Source organism: Leptinotarsa decemlineata, unplaced genomic scaffold, assembly GCF_025532065.1.
Source record: "Leptinotarsa decemlineata unplaced genomic scaffold, Ldec_3_MD MMD2_P_RNA_scaffold_4, whole genome shotgun sequence".
NCBI classification, from domain to species: Eukaryota; Metazoa; Arthropoda; class Insecta; order Coleoptera; family Chrysomelidae; genus Leptinotarsa; species Leptinotarsa decemlineata.
Genome location: NW_027412531.1, coordinates 2380977 through 2403984, shown reverse-complemented (window position 1 = coordinate 2403984; position 23008 = coordinate 2380977). Strand labels below are relative to the sequence as shown.

Sequence of the window (23008 nt, the reverse complement as noted above, 5' to 3'; positions counted from 1 at the left end):
ATACATCGCGCAGAAGATCACATCACAAAGAATATCCAGCCTTTCCTTACGCTACTTCTTAACATTGTTAAAGTTAAGACTGTCCGAGAAGCGCTTGAGGTACTCGTTTCCAAAAAAAGATTAGAGGGGATGATTTCTTCGAAAACTAATGGCCAGGTCGAAGCGTGAGAGCAAGTAATACTCTGCCCTCCCTTTATCCTCATATTGTATCTGAAGTTTTTCGATTACAGCCACGAAGGTTGCAAGAAGATTATACCGGCTTTGGAGTTTGAATTCGACTTGAAATTAATTCGATACTGGTTTCGTTCAAAACACAGTCTCCAGAAGAGAAGCAGTACAAGCTATTCGCTGTTGTGTACTACGACGGTAAAGAGGACAAGACGATACACTGTGTAATCGATGCCTTCCACGTCGTCCACAACTGTTGGTGGAGGTACGACGGTCAAGAAAGAGGAACGCGAGTTACATACTTGTTCTACAGGCGTAGCGATACAATGTGGCCTGAATAACGCTCCTATATCTCATCTTCTGGGCTCGTTCGAAATTTCTTAGTCGAGTTTTTAACGATTTTTTTGTTGGTTTAAGTGGCTTTTTTACACGCTTTATATTAGCTTCACTTGTATGTATGTATGCTTATTTGTATGTATGTTTGTTTGGAACTCTGAAGCTCGGGATCTGTACTGACGGAATTGGCATTTTTGCTTGATCTTTTCGCGGGCAGATGGCGCTATACGTGACCTACTTGATATTTCTTGATCTATTTGGGGGCAGATGGCGCTGTATGTAACCTCCTTGATATAATTCGAACTGACTTACATGCATTTCTACATTTAAAAAAATTACTTTTTTTATTAACACGCGCGCCTGCTGCCTTATTTGTAAGCCCCCTTTGCGCGCCTGCTGCCTTGGGCTTGGTAGCTTATTTTCAGGCTCCCTCTCCGGAATCGGAAAATATCAATGATCATTTTTCTAAACATAATACGGCTGATTGATCCCAAAATTTAGATAAAATAAATATAGCTTAAAAAGACTAAAAAACACGCTTTTATAGCATACGAAACTAAAAAATGAAAAATAAATATAGTTTAAACAACTAAAAAACACGCTTTTAAAGAACATCGAACTAAAAAGTTATTTTTTTTTTTTAATAAGCTTAAAACAATAACAAACAAAAAAAAACTGGTGTTAAAGTAAAAAAAGCGTGGGCATTTTGTGCCACATTTTTTGTACCTATATCAAGCAAATGTTGAGTCAGAGTCTTAGTGAATTCTCAACTTTCAAAAAAAAAACGATGTTTAAAAATTTATTTCATTCCACATGAACTAGTTTATTTCTGAAATTCGAAAAATTTAACCCGAAAGTAGTTTATAAAACTACTTGAACACTTTATCGAGTATAAAGTTATCTGAAAAAGATGATGGAAAATATAGAGTCTTATTTTTCTGTTCTTCTGAACTTTACACATTCTGAAAGTTTTTACTAATTGCGGGTATGTTATGAGATTTAGAGATGGTCTAAATTACAGCATAAATTATTAAATAAATAAACTTACTGGAACAGGAGTTGATTCTGGAGTTGCTTCTACAGCTGCTTCAGGAGGAGACGTACCCTCATGGGACGGGAAATTAGAAGATGCATCCTAAAAAATTCAATGGTCAATAAAAGCTCGTTCAGTTTTTGCCACGTGACAGCACTTCCACGTGGCTCAGTGGTGCCACAAGTACTCTGTGGCGCAGTCTTTGCTTAGCAACGTAGTTAAATGGACGTGAAAGTGATTTTTTTATGACGTTATGGCTAATTTCTAATAAGAATATACTAAGTAATAAAAGAAGTTTCTGAAATACATATATTTCAAATGACACACCAGTTTTTGATTTCATAATCAGTGAATTGATTTTTCTCGACAACTTGACATCATACACACTCCGACGGCAGTATCATTGCAGCGGTACCGTGGCAGTGGACTGGTGAGAACAATCAGTTGGATCATCTATAGATGACACTGAGTATGTCAAAATAGGAATTAATGCAATGGGTGTATAATTCTGGGCGTTCTCTTTATCTCCTTTCTTGAATACTGGAATCACTTTTACAAGTTTGAATATTGTTGGGTATACCCCTTTTCTTATGCATTCATTGTAAACTTCTGTAAGTGGAATGAATAACACATTTTTGAGTTCTTTGATGAGAGTTATATTGATTTCATATACACTGTGTCCGTAAAGTATGGAACAAATTCATTTTTAGCTAAACAGGTCATTTTAAGAAATAATCCTGAAACACGTCGATTTTTTATGTTAATTTACCGTATTTTAAAATAATAATCTAATATACAGGGTGAATTACGTTCGAGTAATGACGTCACCGTCATTTTTTTTAAATGGAACACCCCCTTTTTGTCTCAATTTTCAAATGACTCTAGCTGAACTGATTCCAAAAATGTATCACATGTTGATTCCAATTGGTACAGGGTGGACAAAAATACAGAAGTTGTGTGTGTGCTAATAAAGTAACGCGTAACATTCTTTATTAGGTAAATTAACAATATTATCAAAAATACTTATTGTCTAGTGGCAATTGGTTTAAATGTAACACCCCGTAGTTTGCTACATATTTAGAGTAATAAAAATGAGCTGTTTCCAAACATGTTTGGTACTTGTGGTCTAGCAGACAGAATATGAAAGAAATTATTTCTTATCTACATTTATAAAAAACATAGTCGTAGTTTTTTGTGAAATATCATTATTTGTTTAGTAATTTATTGATGTTCAGTGACAGTTTAGTACTACAATATTTTTGGTATTCGTGAATATTCGAATGATTGCTTAGATTTAATTGGAAGTAGAAATGGAGTTAAGTGTAAAACAAAGAATTGAAATACTTATGATGATTAGGTATGGAGACAGATCGCGAACTCAGATGGAAGTGTGCAATTTGTTTAATGTGAAACCTACCCCGTGAGCAGTATCACGTTAGGGGTTCCTCGCACACCAGTGTCGAAGGACAGGTGGGCATTTGCCGCTAGCTACAGTGAAGAAGGGGGAGTTCGTAAAGTAGTCACTGCTAACATAAAGATGTTAATGGGCGCCAGGTAAATTCAATTCCCCATTCAAATACCCTGTTACCAATTTCAACCCCCGAATCTACCAAAAGGATTGAAGTAACCACAATAGAGTCAAAATAAAGGAGTTTATTCGGTACAATTATCCTGAGAGAACACAAATCAAAAGTTGAGATAATTAACCTACCACACAATAAAAGTTGAAGTTGAGTGAGAGAATGAGCATTCAACATATAACTAAATCACCTCTGGATTGTAATGTAGTATCAGTCAACTATCACACTAGTTTTAAGCAACAATAAAAATATATATAAATATTCAAGCTCACTACAAATATACCGTAGACCTCTATCATCAAGAGATACTGGTCTCAAATCTCTTTTTATCAAGTTTCATTACAAAATAACCTAGGTACACTAATCGCAGAAATTAAGCCGGAATGTCAAATATATTGGGTTTTTCTACCAAGTATAATTAGGAAGGAATGAGTATCGCTTGAGCTCAGGCGCGTACCGTTTAGAAGACAATACAGGGTAGGCAAATGCAAGCACCTATCTCAATTTCCGCTTCACATAAATACATATATACATATAATTCCGATGTGAATCTTAAACTAAAAATTATTATAACTACAACAGTTCAACTGTGGAATCAAATTAACAATAGCTACCGTGTTGTTTTCTTTATTGGTGTGTTGCTCCGATGGCTTAATAATGGCACACCCGGTATATTATGGTACCTCAAGGAAGATGATCCCAAGTTCCAGTAGTTGTTGCAACCCAAGTTGATATCCAAGTAGAATCCAGCCAGATAAGAAAAGAAAATCCAGGCAAGGAAGAATATTCCGGACCGAAATGGATTTTCCGGGCAGTAGGGAGGGAAGGAAAAACCCTGTCAGAATATGGAAGTTCAAATCAGATAAATACCGATAAGAAATAAAATGAATTTAGATATCTGGAGACGGTGAGTATACCACGAACATGGTATGTACCCCGTATAATTGAACCCCTGAATACTGACGGCAAAATCCAAATAAAAATTACAAAACAAACCCACTAAAAATAATCTTTATGAATTTACAGTAATTTATATGAATAAATTAAAATCTTGCAACTCTGTACAATAAAATTGTTATCATCTCATGAAGGTTTGGCACATTCAAATGAATGAATGAAATAGGAGAATCAAGATTGAAAGACGTAACTTACCCTGGCCGGAAGGGGTTTATTTCTGAACAGCTATGCTCGATCTAGCCGCAGGGAATGGGAAAGATGTGATTAATCGGCGAGTTACAGTCGTATTACGACGGCTTGACCTGGTTCTCCAGCAATAAGGTCGGCGTGGTATTCTAGAATCCTCCGAAGAGTATGGCGTTGGTCATATATCCAAAATATTCCAAACTACAACACTAGCTTGACCAACGTCCACTGATATGGCTTGTAAAAATAAAACCCAATGAAGGATGACTACAATGTCACATATTTTTCCACAAGTCAACGAACACACACTACCTGCTTTCTTGCCGAAAAAAGGAAAAAAAACGAATCTTGTTAAATCGCCACTAGGATCGTTCCTGTCTGCCAACGGTCCTTGATAACCAATCAAAACTCAGGAGGTTGAATTCTAATGACATCTTAATTCAGCCTATTTTATACGAGCAATTGCTGCCTCAGAACCGAATAGAATTCGGTAGTAGCCACCGGTCAGTTGTCAGAAAGAACCTTTTGAATTATCAAATACTCCTAATAACAGGAGTACCGTGCCTGAACCATTTATGAGAATCATAATGCACGAACAATATAAATAAACATTTAAAGTAACCTACGATTTTCCACCGACTATCATCAGCTGTTTATATTGATGAGTTTACATTTCGGAATTTGGCAATACTGTCAACCGTAAAATAAAAACAATTTGCGTTCTATCGATCTTAACCTGGCCTCGCATATTCTGAAAAATGTAAACAGACGATTTGGAGGAACCATCCGATGCTTTGAAACCTTATGACGAACAACAACTGTTAGTTAAGCGGTAAGTATATTTACAATGTTTCCCATTATTCTTTTAGTAGTGAGACAGTACCTAAGTATGTCGGTAATAATCATTCTTGTTTCTTACAGGTCGGCCTTATCAAGAAATCTATAAAAATGAACTATAACACCTTCATCTTTTGATTATACACCAGTCCAAAGTGCAACTTTTGTGTATTTACGTTTACGGGTCCTCTAAGAAATGCATCGAATAAACTACCACACTTCAAGTCGTCGAATAGTTTAGGGTGATTCGACTACTAAAGCTAAGACCACTTAAGGAAGGATATGCTCGCAACGTTACACTATAACGTGTGGTTACGTGTTGAAGTTGAATTAATTTACCGACCAGACATACAACCACGGATTCAATAAGCATACCCACCATACTGGATGATCATAGAAGGCTGTATCAAGTATAATATTTGATAAAGTATATACATAATATGCAAAATAAATCAATATACCTTTATAGTAAAGAGAGTATTATTAAATAATGGCTAGTGCCAAAAATCAACGTAACAAATGATAAATATCCAGAAAGACCTATAACGCGTTCAACAGTCAGTAAGCTGGAAACGAAATTTTGAGAAACTGGTACGGTTGCAAATGTACGCAAATCAGATCGTCCCCCTGCAAATGCTGATACAGCATTAGATGTTTTACTGAGTTTTGAAGAAGATGCGCACACTTCTGTTAGTAAAGTTAGTCGCGAAATCGGTGTTGGCAAAACAACGGTACACAAACTATTGAAGCTTGAAAAATGGCATCCTTATAAAATCAGACGACTCCAATTTTGCGAAGAAATGATGGATGTCACCGAGACCCTCTCTTGGTACAAAACATTATTTTTTCTGATGAGTCCACTTTCACGTTAAATGGTGAGGTTAACCGTCAGAATTGTAGATACTGGGCAAAAGAAAACCCCCACTGGATGCGTTAGCATCATACACAATACCCTCAAAAGGTAAATGTATGGGCTAGAATTGTACAAAATCGAATCATTGGACCCTACTTTATCGAAGGTAATTTAAACGGGGCAAAGTACCTTGAGTTTTTAAGGGGGTATCTCGTACCTACTTTACGTAATTTATTTCCCAGCAGACGTAATCCTGGAGGTTTTGATGAAAGTTTATGGTTTCAACAGGATGGTGCACCTCCACATTATGCTGTAGATGTTAGAAGGTATGTAGATGAAATTTTTCCGAACAGGTGGATTGGTAGACGTGGACCCACTGAATGGCCAGCGAGGTCACCAGATTTAAATCCTTTGGATTATTTTCTGTGAGGTCATCTGAAGAATGTTATTTATAAAACGAAACCAGCAAATATTGAAGATGTACAAGTGAAAATTCGAACACAAATAAACAATATTACGCAAGAAACCATATACAAGGTTCAACAAGAATTTGTACACCGTTTGGGTTACTGTCAAATACAGCAAGGGCTGCAGTTCGAACATTTAATATAGAGTCATGTATTCCAGCATATTCTGTCCGCTAGACAATAAGTATTTTTGATAATATTGTTAATTTACCTAATAAAGAATGTTACGCGTTACACACACACACAACTACTGTATTTTTGTCCACCCTGTACCAATTGGAATCAACATGTGATACATTTTTGGAATCAGCTCAGCTAGAGTAATCCGAAAATTGAGACAAAATGGGGGTGTTCCATTTAAAAAAAAATGACGGTGACGTCATTACTCGAACGTAATTCACCCTGTATATTAGATTATTATTTTAAAATACGGTAAATTAACATAAAAAATCGACGTGTTTCAGGATTATTTCTTAAAATGACCTGTTTAGCTAAAAATGAATTTGTTCCATACTTTACGGACACAGTGTATATCTCTACTGTGTTTCGGTTTCAACTCATTTATAGCATCTCTTACTTCTATGAATGTTACCTCTCTAAAGGAAAAACTGAGGTTAGGATTGTGTGTATTTGCTCTCTTTAAGTACTGTTTATATGTGATCAAGGGTACATTTAAATTATTAACAATATTACTTGCTATTTCAGTGAAAAAATTATTGAGTTCGTTTGAACTAATATTTATATTTTCTTCCTGTGACTTTTTCAACCTACCTTTATTGATTACTTTCCAAGAGGATTTTGCAATATTATCCCAATTTTTTATGAACTCGTTATTTGCATGGAGTTTTGCCTTATTTATAGCCTGTCTGTACTTATGCCTGAGATTTTTTATTTTTAACGCAAGATCATCAGGTCTGAAAGCAACATACAAATCATTAAGAGATGTGAGTTCCTTTCGAATTTTCCTAATATCCTCGTTGAACCATTCAATTCTATTTGTGTTCTTGGAGACTACTTTTTTAACTATAGGAAGTGCGTCATACTTATGCTCTAAGAATTTACCTTCAATAAATAAAGGTTTCTCAATATTCCTTCCCAAAGGTTAATTTTTTTCGGATATTGGGTATGTGTTTCCTGGAAAACGTGAGGGTTGGTGTCATTCCAATAACGGCAATTTTGTCTGTGAACATTGCCGTTAAAAAAAATACTGAAACAAATATTGTGGAGATATGTAGGATGCCTTGCAATGGTTTCCATCATGATTTCACAGAATTCTGTTCTTCATTAGGGCCATCTTCAGTTAATTGGTGTGCCATTTTAATTTTGTATGGATGATACCTTTTCCTCTTCAAAAGTCTCCACACAGTAGAAGGAGATATCTCACAAACATTCGAGACGGAATAAGTAGACTGTTCAGGATTTACTACCATCTCAGCAATTATTTGCACTTGCTATTCTTCCGGAATGGACGGATGACCTGGGGGCTTTTTGTTATGTACACTACCGGTAGTTGTGAATTTGGATACAAGTTCTCTGAAATATTTTCTACAGATAGGAAGATACGGAAAACGTTTATTGAACATCCTTTAGGTCTCGTGAAAGTGACGCGTCGCACCATAAATTGAAATTGCTTCAATTTTTTCTTCCAATGGACGAGAATTGACAATTTTAGAGATTGTTGACGTGGTACCTTTCTACTAGTAAAACCGAGAACTAAATGAGAGTATTCTAACTGAACAATGATGTTCATTGTCGTACCGACATTTTTTTGTCGTTTTTATAAACAGGAAATAACTTAACAAAACTTATCGGGTTGTTGGAATTGCCATATAGCAGATAAAAAGGAATATTTCCAAATAATTAATTCAAGATTCTGTCAGGGCATCCTGAGGTTTTTTGTATTGTGTTTTTTTTTCTATACAAATATACCAGTTTATTAAAATTGATGTTGAATATTTCTTTACCATCTGATATTTTCCCTGCGCTGAAGCTGAATCTTTTTTCCAGATATTTTTATGGAAGATACATTTAAGATTATTAATTGCCTTACTGAGATATTGCAGTAGTGGGATCTTTAATTATCAAGGCGGTTTCCTTTTTTTTCTGGCCAAAATTAGGTGTAGCAATAAAGAACGATCTTTTTTTTTTTATTAATCGAACCTACGACAACTGACCTAGATGGGTAACTTGTTAGTGGTGTTTCATTGCATCACCCCTACTGCTAGTATTTTAAAAGTTAACATTTGACAAAATACACCCCAGTAAAACCGAAACCGGTCGTAACAAATAAAAATCTTGGTAGAAATCAGACAAAAGCTATTTTCTTTATCCTATATGCATGAAGTAATTCAAATCTTACCTGCGGATGAGGAATGGTGGTAGGAACGGATTCTATAATTGGCGGTGAATGGACAGTATACATCATACTTGGTGAGAAAAAAGGCCCAGTATCAGAAGCAGATTTTTCAACAAACCCTTCATTTTTCAAACTTTGAAGATTATAAGATTTTTCTGAAATAGAAAATCAACGTAAAGTAATGACGAAAAATGTGCAACTGGCACACAACTAACTTATTCCTAAGTCCACATAAGACATGAATACATAAACATATGTTGAAATTTTCAATAAAGAAGTATCTAAACTTGCTTGAAAACATTTTTACATTCTATTTCGTTTTCCCTCTGAATCAATATTGAAAATAAAAATAAATAACCCAGTTCGAGGGTTGCCTTTTATATTTCGGGATTAGAGAACAAAAACAAATATTAATCATCAAAAATCACTTTATTGTTTTTCAAAATATCCCTATGAAGATCTATATACTTTTGCATGCGTTTGAACCAATTGTCGAAGCACTTTTGCCACTCTGATTGAGGTACCTCCAAAACATAAATTCCGAATGCAGCAACCGCTTCAGGTGTCGAAAAACGTTGACCTCTCAGTTTGTTTTTTACGTGCGGGAATAAAAGGAAGTCATTCGGTGCCAAGTCAGGACTATACGGCGGATGACTTATCAAATCGATGTTTTGGGTGCTCAAAAATGCAGTTGTTTGAGCCGATGTGTGAGAGCTCGCATTGTCGTGGTAAAGGGTGATCCCTCTTCGGCAATTGGTTCTCCTGATTTCTTGGAAGACAACTGGCAAACAAATGGTTGTGTACCACTCAGAATTGACTGTTATGCGTTGTTCTAGTGGTATGGTTGCGACATGTCCAGTTTTTCCGAAAAAACAGGCGACCATTTGCTTAGAAGTGTTTCGTGCGCGAACAACTTTCGTTGGATTCGACTCATCTTGAAACACCCATACAGTCGACTGCTGTTTACTTTCGAGCTCATACGCGTAAATTCACGATTCATCACCTGTCACGATGTCATAGACGTGTTTCGAAGCACCGCGATCGTATTTTTTGAGCATTTCCTTCGACCAATCAACACAAGCCTTTTATTGAGCGATTAACAAACTGTGTGGGATCCAACGCGAACAAATTTTTTTGACAGTCAAATGTTTATGCAATATTGAACGTATGCTGGTCCCATTAATGCCTAAGGTTGTCTCAATCTCACGATAGATCACATGACGATCTTGCAATATCATTTCGCGCAGAGCATCAATGGTTTTTGGAACAACAACTGAGTTTGGACGACCTTCACGAAATTTGTCTTAGAGGGAACTACGACCACGATTGAATTCCCATACCATCGATAAACACTGGTCCTTGATGGAACTTCATCGCCAAAAATTGAATTAAGTTATAAAAAATAATGACACGAAAATGTTCACGATTTAATTCCTTTTTTGGTCCGAGATGAATCTTTTAAGTTACTGTAAACAACACAAATATATATATATATATATATATATATATATATATATATATATATATATATATCTATATATATATATATATATATATATATATATATATATATATATATATATATATATATATATATTACAATGTAGGTTTTCACGGATGGTAGAATATGATGTGTTGTTTTTCCGGGTGTTCATCCGTTGTGTACTATTCGATAGTCGACGTTTCGCCATCATCTCAGATGGCATTATCAAGACGAGTTACTGCTTCGCTTCGAGAGGTGTAACTGATGTTAGGTTCTTCTTGTGGTTTTTATATGGTTTCGCTTGCGTAAGTTGTATGGATTTGTTACCTGTTTTTCTACCTGAGGGTTGTTAATGGCTTTTGGTAGTTCTCCTACCTGTTTTTCTACCTGAGGGTTGTTAATGGCTTCTGGCGGTTCTCCTACCTGCGATGGTTCATTATCAATTTGTGGTTGTCTTTGGTGATTGTTTTTAATTATTGTTTTCCAAATCCTTGGGATGTTCAGTGAGTCATCCCTTTTGTTGATGAGGCCTTGCTTTTCGATTTCGATAGCTTCCCTGATTTGTCGAATTCTTGGGTTTTGCACCTGTGCTATCTGTTTTGTGGACTCAAAATTAATCTTGTGACCTGTTTGTAGATGGTGTTAAAAGAGGGCAGAGGAGGTTTGTTTTGTTCTTATCGAGTTTTTGTGCTCCTGGGTTCTGGCAGATATACGTCTGTTGGTCTGACCGATATATTGTTGTCCACAGTCCTCGCATGTGATGCTATATACTCCTTGGTTTTCTAGGGAAATTCTCTCTTTCGGTCTGGGCAGCCAACTGGATATCGTTTTGCCATCGTAATGCCATCTGAGATGATATATATATATATATATATATATATATATATATATATATATATCATCTCATATATATATATATATATATATATATATATCATCTCATATATATATATATATATATATATATATATATATATATATATATATATATTCCTTAATTTAGCAATGAAACTGCTAATACAATTACATCTATAATCAAATACGACACCACAATGTGTTAGTCAACTAAACTCAGGAATAAAATTTCAATTTATGAGTACTACAATAAATATACAACATCTACTTAAAATATCACAGTTGTTAGTCAATATAAAACACAAACAAAATACAAATATAGAATACAAAAAAAAGTTTATACAGTCAAAATTTATATTATATAAAGACTAGTTCATTCACCCAATAGATGACTCTTCAACTTGTTTTTGAATAATGCAAGAGTGCTACATTCTTTAATATTTTTGTTCAAACTATTAAAAGATAACATTCCTGCATGGTAAATGGATTTCTCAGTACACTTTTTATTTTTAACTCCTACATATATGTTATTACGCGTTCTTGTATTATAGTGATGATGATTCTCATTGTATTCAATATGCCTATTCAGGTATGTCGGTGATAGGTGATTATTCATTTTATATATAATTATCATTGTATAGTAATATATGAGATCTGTCACAGTCATCCATTGCAATTCCTTCAGAATTGCTTTGATTGGTGTCTCTTGGTTTTCTTAATATGATCCTCATGGCTCGGTTTTGCTGTTTTTGTAATCTATCCATTTCATTTTTATTGACAGTATATATTATCGATGCACAAAATGTAAAATGTGGTAATATAAGTGTGTTATGTATTATAATTTTTGTAGATTTTGAAAGTGTTGGCGAAATCCTTCCTAGAAAGCTAACCATTTCTTGAGATAGTTTTTATTACCTCTTGTAAGTGTTCTTTGAATGTTAAGCCTCTATCAATTAAGACTCCAAGATATTTCGTCGCACTAACGGTTTCTATTTCTATATTATCAATATGGATATTTAAATGTCTGCTTTCAAGTTCATGATATCCCGTTTTATTAGTAAATAACATGAATTTTGATTTATTACCATTTAATTTCAATACATTATAACTACACCACCGACTTATTTTTTGTAGTTCAATATTCATTGTATCTATCAAATGTTCCACATCATATGCACAGTAATATACAAGTGTGTCATCAGCAAAGAGATGAATTTTACACTTGTCTACCTCATAACAATATCATTTATATATATTAGGAATAAGAGTGGTCCTAGTGTACCGCCCTGAGGTACTCCGTTGTTATTGACAATTTCACAGGACGTCACATTATTAAGTTTTGTTACTTGTCTTCTACTATTTAGGTAATCTTCAAACCATTTATAGACTGTACCGGATATTCCATAATTTCTCAATTTAAACAGGAGTCTTTTCCTATTTACTGTCTCAAAGGCTCTTTTCAAATCTAAGTAAACTGCTCCTACATTCATATTTTGATGTGTCCACATTTTCCAGTCAAATAAAACACTTTGAACCGCTGTTTCGCGATTATGCCCAGTTCTAAAACCTGATTGATTTTCAGTTAGAATATTATTACTATTTAAAAAATTTAACATTTGTACATAGACAACTTTCTCAATTAGTTTTTCTATTGCCAACAAAGTATTTATTGGTCGCTTATCATTGGCTTTACTTGTATTCTTTACTTTTGGAACTGGAATTATTGTTGATACTTTCAGCATAGATGGAAATGTACCGGTGGTTAGGGAATAGTTGACAAGGTTCAATAACGGGCCTTTTATATTATGATATACTTTTTTTTAGGAATTCCGTTGTTAGATCATCATCGCTACTTTTATTTTTCATTCTCAACAATATATCATGTAGCTTCTCAAAACTAATCAATTTGAAATCACTCAAATGTTCTTTTGCAGTGTTTTGTATCCTTATTTCATCTTGTGTCTCAATATGTATTTCTTCTACTAATTTATTGATACTTTCTACAAAATATGTATTGAGTTTATCAGGAATCATATTAATATCTACTTCCTCCTCATTATCAATCTCTAACTTGGTGAATTTTGTTCTTTCTTTTGGTGACAGCAAAGGTTTCAGTGTTTTCCACATTTTTTTGGGGTCACCACTACAGATATCTATTTTGTCCTTGTAAAATATTGATTTTTGTTCTCTAATAACTTTCACCACATTATTTCTTGCCTGTTTGTAGTTTTCTTTGTCTTCAATCTGTTTTGATTTCTTATATAGTTTGTATTTATTATCCCTGTATACTACTGCATTTCTAACTGTATCATTCCTCCATTCTTTATATTCCGGTTTAATTATTTTTTCCTGTTTTGGAGCTGCTTTATCCAAACATTCTTTCATAATACCTGTCAGATACTGGCATTTCTCATCTAGATTATCATGATGGTATACCCAATTTACCTTCGCCAGCTCATTATTTATATCATCATAATTAATTTTGCCTCTAGTGTATATACAATATTCGTATGGTGTTTGGTCTTTATCATTGTTTAAATTAAGTGTAATTAAATAATGATCACTTATTTTTGGAGTTTTGTGTATATGAGCTGAAATATTCCTGTTAGTAATCACCAGATGTATAATACTTCCACCATTGTTAGTAGGATGAGTAATATCATCAATAACTTGCATGAAGCCCATATCAGAGGTAATTTCCCTCAATCGTTTGCTGTAGGTGGTGTTTGCTTCGAAATTTATATTGAAATCCCTCACAATCAGAACCAAGCAATTTATATCAAAGAAGTGGCCCACTGTTCAAAAAAGTTCGAAAAATCAGCATCACTACTATTGGGTGAATGATATAAACAAATTAGATGGATACACTTCTTATTGTATATAGTAAAACCAATAATGATTGAGAGTAAAGCGCGTTGTCATATCTAAATTTTACATTACCAGTTTATAACAGAATCAAAATATAGTAAGCAGTAGAGTTGTAGGTTATGGCAAATTATAGATAATACACAATACTAGTACGATTAAAAGGTATTATTTATGACAAAAATCAGTAATGGGCTTGTAATGAGTAATACTTATACATTTCCTGATTACTGATCAGTTAAAATTCATTATTTTCTGTATAGTGTTAGATATTTATTACAACTAGTGGCAACGCTGTACGCAACGATATTTCTATCTTTGTCACTTTACCGTAACTTCCATCTCATCGTTGCAGTCCTCACTAATGTACTTGCAGCCATGAGCGTATCATTGGTTTGTGAATTATACAGCGTGAATTGTACGTTTTACAGTTAAGTTAGTCAGCAATCGACGTGTTGTGATAACAATTGGTGAAAATAATAGTGCTAATAAGTGTTTAAGCGTTACATAATTATATTTCTACACCGTTCTCAAACTACTCAAAAAATGGGAGACATGGTCGGGCCTTCCACGTCGAAAAAGGTAAAACGGTCGGAGTCTCGGTCAGTAAGAGAAAAACAAATCGTACTGCGAGTATTTCACTGTCTTGAAAGAGATCATCAGCCACCAAAAGATGACTTTGTGCATATGTGCTGTAATTCTACGTGTGTACCTCCGAATAACCAACCGGGCATTTCTACATCATTAAGTTCCACAATTACAAAAGATAAATTAGTTGATATGTGCTCTGATTATACCGGTGTACCAAAATCATCGATTTACAAAATACTAAGAGAAGCAGAAAGTCATGGGGACGTATAAACGCCAAAAACTAGTAGCGGACGAAAAAAAATCACAGTTGATGAAGAAGCCAAAACCAGTATACGCAGAACTATTCACAGTTTCTTTTTCAGAAATGAGCTGCCCACACTACAAACAGTTCTGGAGGCACTTAGCGATCATGAATTGGTCCCAAAAATGGGTAAAGAAACTTTTAGGAAACTTGTACACGAAATGAAATTTACGTACGGAAAAGTTGACAGGAAAAGCATTCTCATTGAACGTCAAGAAATAATAGCATGGAGAAGAAACTATCTAAGAAAAATTGACGAATTTCGGAAGCTCAAAAAAAAATTGTACTTCATGGACGAGACATGGGTTAACCAAGGACATACGGTCAAAAAAGTATGGCAGGATGGTAATATAACAAGTGCACGACAAGCCTTTATTGAAGGTTTGTCAGTTGGGTTAAAACAGCCATCTGGAAAAGGTAGTCGTCTGATAGTTACGCATATAGGAAGCAACAGTGGATTTTTACCAAATGGTGAATTAATATTTAAATCTAAGAAAACAGGCGACTATCATGAAGAGATGAATGCGGAGGTGTTTGAAAAATGGTTTGAAGGCATCATTCAACTTGTGGAACCTGGGTCTGTCATCGTCACGGACAATGCCCCATACCATAGTCGACATTTAGAACCATTACCGAAACAATCATGGAAAAAAGCAGCAATTCAAGAATGGTTAATTAATAAGAACATCCAATATAACAAAGATAGTTTAAAGGCAGAACTACTTCAGCTAACAAAATTACACACAGACAAATATAAAAAATTCGCAGTGGATGAAATGGCGTTAAGTCGTGGAATTACAGTTTTAAGGTTACCACCATACCACTGCGAATTAAACCCAATAGAATTAATCTGGGCGCAAGTAAAAGGATATGTGGCACGAGAAAACAGAACATTTAAATTAGTGGACGTGCAACATCACCTACAAGAAGCTATTCGAACTGTTTCTGCAGGAGACTGGAAGAAATGCATGCAGCACGTTTTAAAAGAGGAGCAAAAAATGTGGGACGCAGACAACCGTATTGAACACAATATTGAACCAATCATAATTCACTTTGATGATAGCGGTAGCAACAGTGACGAATCTGAGGTTGAAGATTAGACGAAAATTTGTACATTTACATTTATATTATATTCTATTATCAAAAATTTGTTATTTGTATTTTCTAGTACCCCTGACGATGAGTTTAAGTTACTTGAAAGCTTGAGAATAGTTATAGAATAGTTATAAAGAGTTCACTTATCAATTGCTGCAACCCAATAGTGAAAAAAGTTATATATATATATATATATATATATATATATATATATATATATATATATATATATATATATATAACTAGCAAAGTTTTAATGAAATAATTAAAAAATGTGTATGAATATTTTAACTAATTGTACTAAGAATTTTTCTTTCATTCTTAACCCTCTCAAAAATTAATAAGCACGCCCCCGATTTGCTGTCAACTGGGCTTACTTCTACTCTCAATCATTATTGGTTTTAGTATAGTACTTTTAATTCTAATATCCAAAAAAATTTTGTTGAGATATGTTTATCCAAATTTAATATTTTTAAATCATGTCTTAGGTAAATTAATACTCCTCCTGTATGTCGACTTTCACTGTCAACTCTGGTAATTTGATATCCATCAATAAAGATTTCGTTATCCCCAATGTCATTAGTTAACCTCACTTCACTTAAGCACGCCGCTATGGGATGGTATTTGGTTATTAAGCCATGTATTTCATCAAATTTGGGCAATAAGCTTTGCACATTCATAACCAATATTAGGCCTGTATTTCGATACTCTGTTCCAAAAAAGAAACATCATTACATTTTTCTCGCTCATTCATATTCTGTAATTCTGCCGCCAGAGAAATATTGAAATTATCCTTATTTAGAGGTATTTCGCTGATGTCCTCAAAAATGTCCAACTTTACGATAGACCTGTCAGTTGTCAGATTGCAACACTAGAGTTGCCAAATCCCGAAACATAAAAGGCAACCCTCGTATATTTTGTGATTATTTTAAATAGAAGAGTGCTGATGTAGTAGATTAATTATATTGCACTGGTATTACTGCTCAAAAAAACTGATTTGATTACTTACCAATTGTGGAATTTGCAGTTCCAGAACGAGATCGAAAACCAGATGTGTACTGACAAGAGTCATGAGGACATCTATCAGTCAAATCTAAGCTGAATCTTTCACATTCTACAATTACATCATGAACTCCCATTTTTTTCCACCTAAAACATTTAGTACTACTGAGATACTGTACTAATATTCAGATTAGATTTTGATGTTAAAGAAAAAATATATGATTTCTAAAGAACCAACTTAACCAAAAGCTAACAAGTTAAATATATGAGTAATTGTAATGTATCAGTTTCCTCTACTCCAAAATTTAAAGTAGTATGTACATTTTTTTCTGAATATCCTTGTGAAACACAAATCCAAATTGCTAGGAACAGTTTTCTGAAATTTCGAGGAGCAACTGGCGTGTGGCAAGTGAAATACAGAAGGGAGGTGAATAGTCTCCCTTTCTTTACTTTTCAACAGGGCGAGATATTAGAGTCGAACATAAGTTTTGTTATAACTACTTGGTTAAGAGCTGTTTGCCAGATTGGAGCCATAATAAAAATATAATTTAAAGTATCCCACGCTTTTTTACAACAGAATTATTTTTTTTATGAATAGATTTATTCTGATTTCAGACTAATTAAAAGTCATTAGTTACATCAAGCCATGTTGATCACAATCTTAAATTAGTTTCGAATAATTTTTTAGTTTGTGTTGCTATTGAAGCGTGTTTTTTTTAGTTTTCTAAACTATTATGCGTCTTCCACTTTTTAGTACGGCTTGCTATTTTATTATAAAATATATACGTATGCACAGACAATGTGGTTGTCTTACTTGCTCTCACAAAGAGACTGTCTGAGAAAATTATGTAATCTTGGCGAATCTGATCAGGGTAATGAGATAAACTTATGATATTATTGTATTCTTACTAATTCTTAGTATGTTTACAAAGTTTAAAATACATCTGTCAATTTAAAGTAAGTCAAAATCGAGTCCAAAGGAGTCAGTTACAAACAAACATACAAAAATAGAATAGAATAGAATTTATTTCACTACGTCATTTCAATCAATTGAATTGAAACGCTGGGGTACTAGAATAAAAGTAATGTAAAATAAAAACATATAGATTATAAAAGTTCGATAGTGTTACTTAGCTGTCAAATTAATCAAGTCATGGAAGATTCACGTAAGTGTTTCAGATATTCATCTTCAGAGTAGAAACAATGTTTCAAAAAATACTTTTTCGAGGCTTTCTTGAACATGGACAAACTAAGATTTTTATACTCTTTGGGTAGGTTATTATAAAGCGTATAATCAAGACTATTTTATAGGCATGCCTGGTATTGTAAGTGTGAATTCCCGACTGTTTTAAGAGACAGTTCAACTTCTTCTTTATTTCAATAAGCGCATTGAACAAATATATACTTAGTAAAGGCATTATTTTCATCTGAATAAATACGGGTTTGCAATGATCTCTAAAATCGGCATCTGCAATAATTCTCATTGCTTTTTTTTGTAGTTTGAAAATGTTTTCAGCACCAGTAGAATTACCCCAAAGAAGGAAGGACACCATAACTGATAAGGGAATGAAAAAGAGAAAAATACGTTGTCTTTAGCGTGCTGAAGCTGACAACATTTTTTATTTGACGAAGGATGAAAAGTGTAGTACATAATTTACTTTTAAGCTGTTCAATATGACATACCCAGCTGAGAGTGCTGTCAAAATATATACCCAGTAATTTAACACTGTCAACATTAGATGTAGCGTTGCTGCTTGAAAAATGAAGACTCTGTGACTTTTCACTATTTAGTTTGAGACCATTTGCCAAAAACCAAGTGAAGATAATAAAATCGTGTTAATGAAATTGAACGATATTATACGAGAAAAAAGAGCATTTCTGTTGTAAATGTGATTTAGGATTTATTTCTGGAGTCTTTGAAGTCCACTAGATACTTGTTAGGACAACAAGAGGATTTTTTATCGACCGTTTTTTTGAGTATTTGTTACTTTCCACAATTTAAAAATATAAAAATTATAATGGAGAACTTTATACTACTGTGGAAGGGCAAACTTTTTAGTTTACCCCGATAATATTACACAAGTAGTATTCATACACACTCCAGTAGAAATAGAATAGGAAATTTTTATATCAACAGAGAACATATAGGTTGTGATTCGTTGTATAGTTCTGGTCTGATTGCATTTAATAATTTGCCAAGTCATATAAAAAGCTGTGATTCATTAAATTCATTTGAAAGAAAATATAGTTAATATATTTCAAGAAATTGTCATCAATAATTCTTCTTGTTTTCTAATTTCTTGTTTTTAAAATATGACTTGTCTCTAATTTTATATATTTTTTATTGTTTTGTATTTTATAAGTGACTGACTGTACTATGAAGAGCATTATTTGCTAATAAAGAGTAATAATAATAATAAGTTACTGCTTAAAATCAAAGTATTTTTCACAAAGAAAAATCTTCTATTTATCAGTAACTTGGGTAACATGGGTAAACTAAAAAGTTTTCCCTTTTACACTGGTATAAAGTTCTCCATTATAATTTCTATATTGTTCAGATTGTGGAAGGTAACAAATACCCAAAAAGGTCGCTAAAAAACTGATTCTCCTCCACTTGAAATTACTTTCGATGAATACAAGAGAATTGTTCTGAATTCTTGGGATTCTTGTAGTGTCCGACCGAAAGTTCGGTTTCGGTCGAGTTTCGGCAAAAAAAAAAAAACCGGGTTTCGGTTTAGTTTCAGTTTCAGCGGAAAACCAGCCGAAACTAAGACCAGAACCGAAACTGCATTCGGGAGTTCCCGCGCTGTGATCGGTCATGTTCGGCTCGTTAAATTTCATACAAGTGATATTAGGTAACGACTCAAATAAATAATTTTATGTTTGATATTTTTGAAAACCCATCAATAATATTCAAAGGAAGGATCTATACCTACTCAAATGAACACCTCACCTATTTCAAGTATTTTTAAGGTGCCATTAATATTTTTCTTAAATAAGGTTTTTAATGTTGATTATCAACATAAAAAGTAAACTAAAAATGTCGAAGACTGCATAACGTTGTGATTTAAAGATAAAAAAATAAAGATTGATTGATTAAAATAAACTTTTCTTTATTTTTCCTTCAAAACATAATCCTTGTAAGGAAGTTTCGATTTCGGCCGAAACTGTGACCGTTGCCGAAATTCGTTTTCAGTTCGGTCGTAAAACCAGTTTCGGTCGGACACTAGATTCTTGTTGAATACTCTTTGTGGTCAAAACAATAGCAGAATCAATACTCCTGACCGCTCTGGATTTAATGATTCCATACAGTCTATCTCGTCTTGTGTTCGTAAATCTTCTGCTGGAAAAATCCTCACTTGTTTACTTTGTAGTAAATGTTCAAGAGGTAGCAAAAACGTATGTGAATTTCTAGAACTTCATCTAGCGTTTCCCAATATGACTAATAACCAGTCCGTGCAAAGCTTATTGTTAAATCATGAAAATGGAATTTTCAACAAGTGATGATCGACTGTGTTGCCAAACATGCGCCAAACTAACTGCCAAACAAGTATAGCTGAGGCACCAGTCAATCTAATAATAACACTGATGATCTTCAAACAAGACTCAACCTCTGACGGAAGCAACAAACTCTTATGAAGGTTTGAAATAAATGAATACTTCAATCTAGTAGACCACTATTATAATATTCATGCAGTCATTGTTCACTGTGGTTCTGGCGTTGAATTTGGTCATTACTACGCCTTGTTCAAAGACGAAACGGACTGGTTTAAGTTTGATGATAGTTGAAAAAACAGAAGCAATCCTCATTTGCGCCTCAATTTTCATGACAATCCGATCTGCCGAAAATATATCGGAGAATTGGTTGAAATTTTCGAACTGGAAATGTAGCTATAGCTAGAGGAGCTGAAAAAAAACTATCTCAGATGAGAAACATATAGAAATTGTTGCATCTGCAGTGAATAACTCCCTGCACTCCTCGACAACAGTTGCTTGTGAGAATGATGTTTCAACAATCACTTTCGAGGAATACCACCATCATAAAAACTGAAGATATCACATGATTCAAATGAAGATGACCCTGATAGAAGAATGCAGTCTTGTGAGTTAATGTCCCTAGACCATATTGAAATCAACAGAGCTCTTCCTACATTTGACAAGCTGTACCTCATCTTGGCCCTATCAAAGTAAAGAAATTCTTCGAACCTCCTGACAAATGCTTCACAACCCTAAAATATAATGTCAATATCTTCAAATACTACAAAATGGCGAAACTTTTAATAATTGCCTGAGTACATTGACATTTAACTACATAATATGAGGTAATAAGCTTGAGGTCAGTTCAGAAGATGCTCGAAATGGTTGCCTTGAACTTCTTGACATATGAACAGCCTATCCGATATTTCAAGCCGAACATTTTCGAACACAGTACTGTCAATATCTCTACAAATATTTATTATTCTCTGCCGTATATCCAGTATTGAAGCAGGTTCAGTTTCGTACACCTTTTGCTTCAAACCTGGCGAGCGGGCTGGCCATTCTGTAGGACCTCGACGGCCAATCCAACTACCGGGAAAAGTAGTATCCAAATAGTTTCTTACTTGTCTGGAGTAATGTGGTGGTGCTCCAACTTGTTGGAATACAATATCCATATCGAATTCATTAGGATTCGCTTCGACGATGTCAGTGATGAGGGGGTCAACAGTAGTTTCCAGCATATTCAAATACAGTTCCCCTGTTGAATTTTGATCAATAAATAGAGTTCCTACACTATGGTTTCCCACTATTCCCGCCCAAACGTTAATTTTTTTCTGGATATTGGGTATGTGTTTCGCGGAAAACGTGAGGGTTGGTGTCACTCCAATAACGGCAATTTTGTCAGTGAACATTATCGTTTAAAAAATGTACATTCGTCACTAAAACAAATATTGTGGAGATAGGTAGGATGCCTTGCAATGGTTTCCTTCATGATTTCGCAGAATTCTATTCTTCGATCAGGGTCATCTTCAGTTAATTGGTGTACCATTTTAATTTTGTATGGATGATACCTTTTCCTCTTCAAAAGTCTCCTCTAAAAGACACCTTACAAATATTCGCGACTCAAAATTGAACTGGAAGAGTCAATAAATAATATTGCAACAACTTTATCAAGATACTGTTTTGCTTTGAAAGTCATATCACAAAATATTTCTCAATATGCAGCACTACTGGCATACTATGGATACGTTGAAAGTCGCATTAGATATGATATCATCCTTTGGGGAATGTCTGTGGACACTCAGTGAATATTCATTTTACAAAAACAATGTTTGAGAAAAATTTTCAATCTACCTAAAACAGAGAGTTGCAGGGAAATATTTACTGAAAAGAGAATTCTTACTCTTACAAGTATGTATGTGTATGAATGTGTAATTTTTGTTAAAGAAAACATGCCATTATTTGAAATTTTTGATAGGAATCACTCTCATAATACCCGCAATAAAAACAGTCTTCTCAACTTAATGACAGGTTTTTCTTTTGTACAGAAAAATGTTCCTTTTTCTGTGATTAATATTTATAACAAAATACCCGATTCCATCAAAAACTTGCCTGTTAGAAAAATGAACTAAAAATCATGCTTTTATCAAAGGCTTATTATTCGGTAGAAGAATATTTCACTGATAGACTTTGAATTGTCTGCCTAATTTGTATACTTTTACAATGTTATTATTGTACTATATGTTTGTCTGAAATGTCTTGTAGTATGCAATGTGTTTATTTATATACAGGCTGATTCACGGTGGATGGCACATTAGACGTTTCTGGTGAACCAGACAACGGATCACTTTGAAAATTTAATGGAGGGCATATTCGGACATTCTCTAGCCAACTAAAATATTTTCGACAATGCAGTGTTGCCGCTTCTATTAGAAAGCAGTAGCAACTTTGATTTTTCAAATGGAACACTCTGTATATAATATTATTTTTGGAATCTCCAACAATTGCCCGACAACTTTTCTTGATATTTCAAGATTTCAAGAAAAATTTAGTTTTAATGTCTTCT

General features: G+C 34.0%; 1 protein-coding gene across 3 annotated transcripts in view; it reads right to left on the bottom strand.

The window, feature by feature from the left end:
• The window catches only part of Tsc1 (tuberous sclerosis 1 protein hamartin), a 135633-nt gene that overhangs the window by 81207 nt on the left and 31418 nt on the right, over positions 1-23008 (bottom strand). For all 3 annotated transcript variants that reach the window (XM_074186658.1, XM_074186660.1, XM_074186659.1), the window contains exons 8-10: positions 16973-17112; positions 8777-8928; positions 1553-1639 (exon numbers count right to left, since the gene is read on the bottom strand). In XM_074186658.1, coding sequence (XP_074042759.1) covers positions 1553-1639; positions 8777-8928; positions 16973-17112 — 379 coding nt within the window. The remainder of the gene's footprint in view (positions 1-1552; positions 1640-8776; positions 8929-16972; positions 17113-23008) is intronic.